The 11,691-nt window shown below is 44.4% G+C and overlaps 1 protein-coding gene across 2 annotated transcripts in view; it reads left to right on the top strand.

Moving 5' to 3' along the window:
• DPYS (dihydropyrimidinase) overlaps positions 1–11,691 on the top strand; it is a 52,288-nt gene that overhangs the window by 15,503 nt on the left and 25,094 nt on the right. For both annotated transcript variants that reach the window (XM_084864574.1, XM_084864575.1), the window contains exons 5-7: positions 6,026–6,182; positions 7,893–8,034; positions 10,521–10,663. In XM_084864574.1, the coding sequence (XP_084720700.1) occupies positions 6,026–6,182; positions 7,893–8,034; positions 10,521–10,663 (442 nt within the window). The remainder of the gene's footprint in view (positions 1–6,025; positions 6,183–7,892; positions 8,035–10,520; positions 10,664–11,691) is intronic.

Below are 11,691 nucleotides of genomic sequence, written 5' to 3'. Positions count from 1 at the left end.
ATGTGGCCGCAACCAAGGTACATGCCTTTGACTGGAATCGAACCTGTGACTCTTGAGTCTGCAGGCGGAGGCTCTATCCACTGAGCCAAACCGGTTTCAGCTTCGGCTATAGTTCAATTTAATATGTAAGTAGTCATCACTTAAAAGGGAGAGAGAGAGAGAGAGAGAGAGAGAGAGAGGGAGAGAGAGAGAGAGAGAGAGAGAGAGAGGGAGAGAGAGGGAGAGAGAGGGAGAGAGAGGGAGAGAGAGGGAGAGAGAGAGAGAGAGAGAGAGAGAGAGAGAGAGAGAGAGAGAGAGAGAGAGAATCTCGTATTTTTGATAAGAATTGGGTAGAGAAATAATCTCAGTCATTTGTCAGTACTACAATAGTTCAGGATGAAACCAAATTAGGTGCGTTTTATTCAATGGTTTTAGACTCTCCTGAGACATGCTAGTCGTTGCTATCATTTCACTTTCAAAAACCCAAATAATCAGATAGAGTCTTATAAATCATCCTGGCTGTTTGCTTGCTTGTTTGTTTAAGCTGAAGCTGGCTGCATTTTTATAATATCGATTATGAAAACTATAAAAATAGACACGAAAATGCAGGGTGTCCCCCCCCCCAAATGTAAACGCACTTTAATAGCTGATAGGTCAATTTTGAAAAGGAAATGTATTTTAATAAGCACCGCCTTTATAATTATTCAGTGTGTGTAAACATTTTGGGGGAGACACCCCGTCCATTTTCCAAGATTGCATCTTGTTGCATGAAGGTTCGGTAAGACTTTGTGCCACTGAAATGCATTCTTAAAATGTACTCTGTGATCCTGGCTGGGTGGCTCAGTTGTTTGAACCATCATCCTGTACACCAAAAGGTGGGTTTGATTACCCATCAGGACTTGTGGGTTTGACCCCTGGTCAGGGTGTGCATGGGAAGCAAGGGATCGATGCTTCTCTCTCCTCCCTCTCCCTCTCCATCTCCTTCTCCCTCTCCCCCTCTTTCTAAAAAGCAATAAAAACATATCCTTGGGTGAGGATTTAAAAAAAAAATGTAACCCATCCATATTTTGTGTTAAGAATTAATTTGATATCACGCAGAAGTTAATAAGGTCTTACTACCAACCATTTCTGGTTGCTCCCCTTCTCCCCTACATATAATGTGATTTCAGTGAAGAGAGCACACACTTCAGAAAGAAAATACTGCAGTTTTAAAGTTATAGCCACCAGATGGCACTGTTGCTAACCTTATGAAATGGGTTGTTGTATAATTATTTGCTTTAAGTCCTGTACCATTCCAGCCTGTCAATCAGATCCATAATGTCAGAATATGATTAAAAAAAAAACACCCAGTAAATTCAGCAGAAATGTGCGATCTTAACCCTCCAGCAAGCTGCAATTTTGACATATCTGTCAGAAAACAGTTTCTTGATCTTGGGTATTAAATTTGCTCTGGGATAAAATTCCATCAGGAGCAGAGAAAAAGTCTAGGGAAGGTTTTAGGAATGTAAATCCTAGTTAGGAAATGCAAGTATGAACATTTAATTTCATTTTAAATTTATTTAAAATTTTACTTTTTAATACGTAAGATGCAAAATTATATATTAAAATATATTCTCATCAAAGTGCTTGTTTTTATTAATTTACTTCTAGCCTATCTTTATAATTTTTCTCCTGATGAAAAAAAGAATATATGCATATTATTACTTCTCTTTCTTTCCTATATAAAATGCTATACAGTGTTCTGTACCATACTTTTTTCCTACTAAAAATATGTCCTAAAAGTCAGCTAATGTGAGGTAGAAGACTTTGCTTATTCTAATTTACAGGGGCGGAGTATGCCACTGTATTTGTTCAGCTAGTTCTTATGATGGCTCTTTGGGTTGCTACAAATAGAACCACAGCCATGGCCTTATGCATATACTATTTCATGTTTGTGGAAGGTGAATTAGTTTCCTATTGCTGCACTAACTACCACAAACTTAGTGGCTTAAAGCAACACAATCTTATTATCTGACTAGAGGCCCGGTGCACAAAATTCATGCACTCAGGGAGTGGAATCTAATGAACAAAATAAAAAAAATAGAAGCAGACTCATAGACACATAGAACAGACTAACAATTGTCAGAGGGTAGAAGGGTTGTGGGTTGGGTGAAAAGGGTGCAGGGATTAAGCAAAAAATAAAAACAACCAGACACAGACAACAGCATGGTGATGAGCAGAGGGAAAGGGAGGCGGGGGTGGAGGGAGGTGGACAGGCAAAGGCGGATAAATGGGTGGTGAGTCAGGATGCAGTGTGCGCATAGGTGTTGTTATGGAGTTGTTCAGTTGAAACCTGTATGGTTTTATTAACCAACTTCACCCCAATAAATTCAATTTAAAAACGAACAACAATGAAAAAGAGAACATTAAAAAAAATAAAAATACATGCTCTTTACCAAGAAATGAAAAACGGCACATTTCTTAGAAACATAGTGCATATGAGTGATATACTAGTGGAATGCTAGGGTTCTAATTCTGGTGAACCACTTACTACCCTAGCGTTTTGGGCACTTTAGTTAGTCTTTTTAAAAAAATATATTTAATTATTATTATTATTATTATTATTATTTTTTACAGAGAGGAAGGGAGAGGGATAGAGTCAGAAACATCAATGAGAGAGAAACATTGATCAGCCTCCTCTTGCACACCCCCTGTTGGGGATGTGCCTGCAACCAGGGTACATGCCCTTGACCGGAATCGAACCTGGGACCCTTGAGTCTGCAGGCCTACGTTCTATTCACTGAGCCAAACCCATTAGGGCACTTTAGTTAAATCTTATTGAGCATCAGTTCATTGTCAAACCAGCGTGAGGGTTGCCATGAAGGTCAAATGAGATACATGACCTCCAAGCTGTATTTGCAAACTAGAGAGGGCTATACATATGTTAGCTGTCTTTGCGATGACTTTATTTTTAGCCCGGATCTCACAGAACCCACAATTACGCTGAATTGCCTAGTTTGATTTTCCAATGTATGGCTTATCCAGGCCCCTTGTTCGCTTCCCCCTTTCTATTTCTTGCACGCTGTTCGGTCCTTTGAAAATGTCTAGGGCCATTGTGAAGTAGGGGAAGCGCAGTTGGGAATGTTTCCTCTTCCATTTTTCAGTTTTTGGAATTTCCAGATGCTTCATGGAGGGGCTGTTGAAACTAGCCCCGCTAACCAAGAGCTTGTGGGATACGGAAGAGCGGCTGGTCACCTTTTAAAGGGGCTAAGCCCTTCCAAGGAAATGAGCTGTTCTCTGGTTTCAAAACGGTCCTGGCAAATGCTGACACTTTGAGTATTTCCCGAGCGCCATTGCGACTGTAGAATTTCTGGAACAGCGTTCCCCCATCACCTTGATGGCCCAAATGATTGAACAGAACAAGTGATCAGGACCTTTCCTCAATGAGGAAGCACAATGGGAATGCCCGAGCTGGCAACTTACAAAGCAATTGCTGATCTAGTCTCTGAGTTTCTCCTTGTCCACGTACCTGTAAGAACCCCTCTTGGGCCGAAACCAGTTTGGCTCAGTGGATAGAGCGTCAGCCTGCAGACTGAAAGGTTCCAGGTTAGATTCTGGTCAAGGGCATGTACCTTGGTTGCGGGCACTTCCCCAGTGGGGGCGGGGAGTGGTGCAGGAGGCAGATGATCGATGATTCTTTCTCATCGATGTTTCTAACTCTCTATCCCTCTCTCTTCCTCTCTATAAAAAATCAATAATATATATATAAAAGTCCTCTTGGAAAAGAAAGGTCTCTTCGTGCCTGCAAATAAAATAGCGTGACTATCCTCTGTTATCTTTCCAGAAAATAGCATGTTAGCGCTTAGTTTATATTAAAAACGATTGCTTGTGCCGAAACTGGTTTGGCTCAGTGGATAGAGCGTCAGCCTGCGGACTGAAGGGTCCCAGGTTCGATTCCGGTCAAGGGCATGTACCTTGGTTGCAGGCACATCCCAGTAGGGGGTGTGCAAGAGGCAGCTGACCGATGTTTCTCTCTCATCGATGTTTCTAACTCTCTATCCCTCTCTATTCCTCTCTGTAAAAATTCAATAAAATATATTTAAAAAATAAAATAAAAACGATTGCTTGTTTCAGACACCAGAAAGAGATCCTCACGGAATTCCCCCTTTCCTGGGACTGGGACACCGACAAACAGGAGGGGAGCAGCTAGGTCCCTGGGGGGTAACTCTCATTGACCGAGGTCTGATACTCGGTTACGTAAGAAACAAAGTTCGCTGGGCTTCACCAAGCCTTGCTTTCCCGGTTTTCCATTGCTCCCCGGTTAGCTGGAGGACAGTGGCTAGTTTGAGGGAGAAAAGATCTGTGAGATAATAGTGTGCTGCTTTCCAATTTAGTGTGACTCAGGCAGCTGGTGGGCACCCGCTGTGAGTGCTCCCCCGAGGAAGCCAGTTAATTTCCCGCGTGCATCAGGACCTTAACTAAAATCTGGCCTCTGAGGACCCGGGGCGAGCTCAGTTGGAAGGCCAGCATCTCTTTCCCAGGCACTCTCCTTTGTGACTGCCTGGGTGTGATCAGGTTGGATGCCAGGGAACCTGTTATTTCTGACAAATGCTAATCAGAGATAAGGATTCTGATTTCAAATTCAAATTCCCTGGCGCCATTAGCTTTTCTAACACTGTGTGCTTTTGATGGCCTCATTTGCATGATTTTTAAAATATGCATTTCTGGCTACAGTTTTACCTGTGTTCTTTTACTTACTAAATGTTTAGAGGGAGCTTTTTTTCTTAAGGGTGTGAAAAGGCTACCGGTTTATTTGCAGCAGGGATGCACTGGGGTTGAACTCCATATGCCCGTAGGATAACTGTCATCGGGGTAGTATAGCATAGCGGTTAGGACCATTGGAGTCAAAGTGCCTGGACCCAAATTCTACCTCCTGCACGCCATCGATATCAAGTGTAATGTAACGTAACTATAGAGAAATCATTAAACCCGGTTAACTCTATCCTCCTCTTTTAATAGAGCTAGTAGTATTTCCTATGTAGGATTTTGAGATGACTCCATTGGAATGGCACATGTACCAGCCAGCTTTTGCTAGGTTACACTGCAGTAACAAACGAACCTGAAACAGTATTGGCTTACAGTGACAGCCATTTTGTTTCCCATTCATGCCCCTGTCCATCATGGGCTGGCTCCGCCTCTGCTCCATGTTCTCTGCCATCTGAGACGCAACTCAAGGAGCAGCCTCTGCTGGTCTCACGACAGAGGGAATGGGGGTGGTATTCGCCAAAAGTGTGGTTTTTAACAACTCCTGCTTGGAAGCAGCACGCGTGGCTGCCATTCCTATATCATTGGCCAAAGGAATCCACGTGACCAAGTCTGATACCAGTGAGTGGGGACAACCATTACCATGATATGCAATGCCCATGGGCTGGGACATGGTAAATGCTCCATAAAAAAGCCCAAGTGCCCATCATCAGATGAGTGGATTAAAAAAACTATGGTACATCTATGCAATGGAATACGATGCTGCTGTAAAAAAGAGAAGGAATTCTTACCATTTGCAACAACGTGGATGGAGATGGAGAGCATTATGCTAAGTGAAATAAGCCAGGCAGAGAAAGAGAAATATCACATGATCTCGCTCATTTGTGGAATATAGTGAACAACATAAACTGATGGAACAAAAACAGATCTCGAGACAGAGAAACCTCAAATCAGAATATAAAACCTCAGGGAAGGTAGGGGAGGGTGGGGGTAAGGGAGAGAGAGATCAACCAAAGGACTTATATGCATGCATATGAGCCTAACCAATGGACACAGACAGCAGGGGGGGTGGGGCATGCATGGGAGGTGGGGGAAGGTAATGGGGGAATAAGGACACATATGTAATACCTTCACCAATAAGGAAATTTTAATAAGTAGTTTTTATTTTTAAATCCAGCTCACTAAAGGTTTAGGATTCATATTATCCTTTGCGGAGATGGGAGAGACTAATATTTGTGTGTGTGTCGGTTGGTTTCTTTTAGGAACACATTAAGGTGCTAAATGCTTCCTTTTCTCTTTCCAGGGAAGGTGGTGTATGGAGAGCCCATCGCAGCGAGTCTGGGCACAGATGGCACCCACTACTGGAACAAAGACTGGCACCACGCAGCTCACTACGTAATGGGCCCCCCACTGAGACCGGACCCTTCAACTCCTGCCTACCTCATGAATCTGCTGGCTAAGTAATCATTGAGCAGATGGCTGTGACGTGTTTTTGCCCCAATAAGGTGTTTGACGAGTTTCGGGTTCGAGCAGAGATCTTTTCTCACCACCTGGACCTTCCATGGACTTCCCAGTGTTCTGTTCTGCTGGACCTGACGGGCTCTTTGACTGTCCTTCCTCTGGAGACCAAAGAGCATGGGCTTGGTTAGGTGATGAAAGAGTGTCAAGATCTCTCTCCTGGACATAGAGACGTCAGATCCTTTTTAACTGAAATTGTATTCTCTTCTGATTTTTTTTCCTCGCCTTTTCTGTCTCTTGTCGCCTAGAGCCAGGCCTCTTCATTATGCTTTGTTTCTGTCCTACAGAAGAGTCTTGATTTTTATCCCCCCTGATGATGATATAACCTGGGAACCAGATGTACCTGGTGTGTAGGAATAATAGGTTTCAGTCAAGGGCTGAATCACTCCAGGGGGTAAAAAAGCAAAATCTCCCTGCTAGTAGGTGATCTCCATGAAAGGCCATCAAAACTGCTTTCAGAGACACTGCTTTCTGGGACACGATGATTTTTTTTTAAAGTATTTTAAAAAAATATATTTTACTGATTTTTTACAGAGAGGAAGGGAGAGGGATAGAGAGCTAGAAACATCAACCAGCTGCCTCCTGCACACCCCCTACTGGGGATGTGCCCGCAACCAAGGCACATGCCCTTGACCGGAATCGAACCTGGGACCTTTCAGTCCGCAGGCCGACGCTCTATCCACTGAGCCAAACCGGTTTCGGCATGATGATGTTTTTGTGAGAATGGCACTGTTCATGGACAGCCTGACACACCCCACGCACAGCTTCTCATAGCCATGTTAACAGAGAACATGTCACAGCAGACGACACAAGAGTGCACGTGTCCTTTCCTCTCAGCCTCCTTCCTCCTCCACACTTGTCTGCGTCCCCAAGGTGATTCGAAGCCAAAGCAGGATTCCCGTCACTGCTGACATCAACGTCCTCAGCCAAGGTCACGTCTCCACACACCGCCACGTACCCATTCGGCCAGGGGCTGCCCCAGAGGACCCGCCTCTGTGCCTGGACATTCCCCCCCCCCCCCGGTCCATCCTGTGTAGCACTCTCCTCCCCAGGAACGTTCACTTCCATTATTGCCAACGATCCTGAAGCAATTGTCACCAAGCCCATATAGAATGATCCATTTCTAGATGAGAAACGGAGCATCAGGCAAACTTGTAATCACAGAACCTGTAAGTGACGGAACTGCGCTTAGAACATATCCTGGCACTTCTCCTAAGAGTATTCTTTGGCCCTAACCAGTGTGGCTCAGTGGATAGAGCGTCGGCCTGCGGACTCAAGGGTCCCAGGTTCGATTCCGGTCAAGGGCATGTACCTTGGTTTCGGGCACATCCCCAGCAGGGGGGTGTGCAGGAGGCAGCTGGTCAATGTTTCTCTCTCATCGATGTTTCTAGCTCTCTATCTCTCTCCCTTCCTCTCTGTAAAAAAAACAATAATACTAATATATATATTTTTAAAAAGAGTATTCTCTAAAAGTGCCTCCTACAGCAGGGATGGGAGTGGGTGAACAGGTCCTTGAAAAGCTTCTCTTTCCCACTGCAGCTCTCTGACCCTCGGTTGGGAAGGAAGTCAGGAGACGAGGGGCGGTTATGGCGGTTTCCTCCTGGCCCGTTCTGCCTACTCACCCCCACCCTCCGGTGGCTTTCCTGTTCCAGCGGTGACCTGACCACCACGGGGACTGACAACTGCACGTTCAACACCTGCCAGAAAGCTCTCGGGAAGGACGATTTCACTAAGATCCCCAACGGGGTGAACGGAGTCGAGGACCGGATGTCAGTCATTTGGGAGAAAGGCGTGGTGAGTTTCGAGCGTTTTGCTTAATGCTTCGACCCGGATCCACTTTGCTTCTATCCACGGAGCCATAATAACCTTCACAGAGAAGTTTTCCTATTGATTTTTACTCTGGTGGAGACTGGGCCTGCTGCCCCATCACACCACCGCCCCATGCCCCACGAGATTAATGATGTGGTTTTCTTCTCTGCGAGGTTTAGTTTAGAGGGTGCATTGCACCGCTTTGCACACATTAGGAGGTACATTTAGATCAGGTGCCAATGTAGTTTTTTAAAAAATATATATATTTTATTGATTTTTTACAGAGAGGAAGAGAGGGATAGAGAGTTAGAAACATCAATGAGAGAGAATCATCGATTAGCTGCCTCTCGCACACCACCTACTGGGGATGTGCCCACCACCAAGGTACATGCCCTTGACTGGAATCGAACCCGGGACCTTTCAGTCCTCAGGCTGACGCTCTATCCACTGAGCCAAACCGGTTTTGGCCAGTGTAGATTCTTGAAGTCTTTGAAATGGTGTAGCCTTTCTGCTTGATTTCTTAGGTTCTTGAATCCCAGCTCATGTGTCACCAACAAAAATTCTCGGAATGACTGAAAATACATGAACTCTTAGTATTCTGTGCATACCTCCTTTTCACGAAACCTTTGTGGCTATCCTTAAAATACCCTTGGATGTAGTATTTTAAAAGCGGCTGTATGAGGGCACATAAGTAATAATTGCAAGTCCATACAACAATCTCTTACTTTCCCGTCACTTCCAAATTTCTCTCCGAGGATGGAGAAGAAGCAGATCGCTAACGGTCCACCTGTTAACCTGTCCAGCCAGCGGACATGTGAAGTTGCAAAGGTCAGCAGGGCACACCTGGCTGGTGAGGCCCGAGGTCCCCATATTGTGCTGTGCTTGCCCACCGCCTGGAGGCCCTCCCTTAGATGACACGTCAATCATGTCTCAGGCGTCAGAATCCCTTCCAAGCACCACTCACTCCTCACTCTCATTACTGTCAGTTTTGTTCCCCAAATGCCTTCTCACGTCCATCTTCATGTCTGCCGCTCTAGTCTGAGGCCCGTGGCAGTGGCCTCCACAGCGGGTGTCCTTCCTCCAGCCTTGCTTGCTGCAGTCTGTTCAGTACTCCAGTGCGGGTGTGACCCTTCAGAAATGGAGGTCTGACCACGCTTCTTTTCTCTCTGAAACCCTTTCATTTTCTTCATTACTTTTAGGATGGTAGTTGAACAATGAGTATACACGTAAGGATCTTTAAAGCAACTCCATAGCCCTATCTCCTAGCAATCATCCTCTTTCTCCCCTCCCCCTGCTCTCTACCCTGACTCTAACCACCCCAGATGACTTATCCTCTCTTTTTCTTTTCTTTGATTTTCTTGATAACAGTCCAACCTTTCTCTTCACACGTGCGTTCCTACAACGAGTATCCTTTATTACAGCAGGTTTTCATAATCAGTTACCTTCCCCAAGTATGTAAATGGTTTTAAAGTGACTGGATGTTTCTCAGTATGATGCAATCCTCAATGTTATTTTGTGGATCATTAAGACGATTTATTTATGGTAATATTAGGACATAGTAATTATTTTTAAGACAGGGACCCTTTGATAATGAAATAAACCTAAAGATGCGTTTGCCATATGAATGTCTGTAGGGCTAAACTCTCAACATTAAAAAAAAAGTAATTTTAACGGGGCCCCAGACTTCTAATGCCTGTCCACTTAAAAAAAATCTTTTGTACTAGACTGCCCATAATGTTTGGTTCATGTAAAGTTGATTGCACAAAATTACAATAAAATTCTTGGGCTGATTCTTTCTCTTCCAAAAAGTGTTGTCCCCTGACTTAAAAGTCTGCCTTACCTTAACTCTATAACATTCCAGTCTTTATGATGACTCATCCATCTTGGGTCTGCAATACATAAACGTAGTGGGCGGTGGTGGTGAACTTCAAACGAGAATTAGAAATACCATTCCTAACATGTAGCTATTGTCTGTGTGATTCTGAGAATGGTGAAAAAACAGTGGTTGTGTTGTTGTTTTTTTTAAGCTGATGTATTTTTAAAATATATATATATTTTTTGATTTTTCACAGAGAGGAAGAGAGAGGGATAGAGAGTTAGAAACATCGATGAGAGAGAAACATTGATCAGCTGCCTCTTGCACACCCCCTACTGGGGATGTGCCTGCAACCAATGTACATGCCCTTGACTGGAATCAAACCTGGGACCCCTCAGTCTGCAGGCCGACGCTCTATCCACTGAGCCAAACCGGTTTCGTCTAAGCTGATGTATTTTTGAACAGTTATCTTTGGGCTTCCATTTTCTATCCATCATTCCCATCATTATGAGGTGTGTTTGACTCTACAATATCAAGAGTTAGATGCAATTCTATTTGGTTCCAAGAGAGACAAGTTTGATTGCTAGGAGATTCTTGAATCTTGACCATTAGAACAAATGCTTTTTTTTTTTTTCTTCCTTGAATGGTTTCACAGCACAGTGGCAAGATGGATGAAAACCGATTTGTGGCGGTGACCAGCACGAATGCCGCTAAAATCTTTAACCTCTATCCCAGGAAAGGGAGAATAGCTGTGGGATCCGATGCTGACATTGTGATCTGGGACCCAAAAGCCACGAGGTAAGGCGAAGTCCCTGCGTTCCTGGGGATTCACAATGCAGAAAAAGCACCAACTCGCAGAGAAATTCCTCGTTGGCCTTCCTCAGCCATCTCTCCTGGGGTGATTTATTTAGCCATGTGCAGGTATTTTGAGCCTGTGCACAAGATAAAGGTTTTGATGTACAAATATCCCTTTGTTTCTCTTGGCAGAGCAGACACAAAAGTTGTGTTGCTTACTATTCCCTGGGAAGGCATAGATGTAGAAAAACCAATATGAGTTTACCGCTTCGGTGCTTGGCAAACGCCCGAGTTCACACAAAGGAAAGGTACAGAGCAAGGAAGGAAATAAAAGGCTTGGTTTGAAAAGGGATGAATTGAAAACGCAGAAATAATTACAGCCTTTCTAAAGCTCTCCGATAGAAAAGTTCCAGCATAAAGGATGTCACTTTCCGCTAGCCACGCTTTCCAGCTGAGTTCATCTTGAGCCTATCATTCCCAGCGGACTCCAGCTTTTTGTTTTCAATTTCCATAATCCTCCGTTAATAATACTGCAGGCCCGGCAGATTCCAGCTCAGGAAAGTGCTCAGTAGCAGCCGAAGCTCTGCTACCTTCTCTTTATAGAACACAAACAACACCTGCACCCTGACTTGTGTTTTTTATTATCAACTTCACGGTTGTAATGGAGAAAACGCCAAATGCTGTCACCTATTGTGTGTGTGTGTGTGTGTGTGTGTCCATGCATGCGTGCCTGTATAAACACGGATATGATAGGGCCTTCTACCTTATGGTATAGGCTCTTCCTAATGTTCAACGTGTATTAGGTGTTTTCATTGTGATACGGAAAAGTCTACCGTTTCTTGGGGGTGCCATGATCACAAAGACCCCATTTCAGTTGGGCTCCTGGGCCACCCTCTGGGGAAAAGACCTTGGAGAAGCTACCACGGTTGGGCTACCGCTGCCATGAACTTGAAAACAAACCCCAAAGGTCCCCTTAGGAAATGCTAGTGCTTGCATTTTTGAACTTGACACTCTTCCTCTCTCCTCTGAGC

This window comes from Pipistrellus hanaki (assembly GCF_964339955.1).
Source record: "Pipistrellus hanaki genome assembly, chromosome: 17".
NCBI lineage: Eukaryota > Metazoa > Chordata > Mammalia > Chiroptera > Vespertilionidae > Pipistrellus > Pipistrellus hanaki.
Note: the sequence above shows the minus strand (reverse complement) of the source record. Positions and strands in the feature narration are given on the sequence as shown.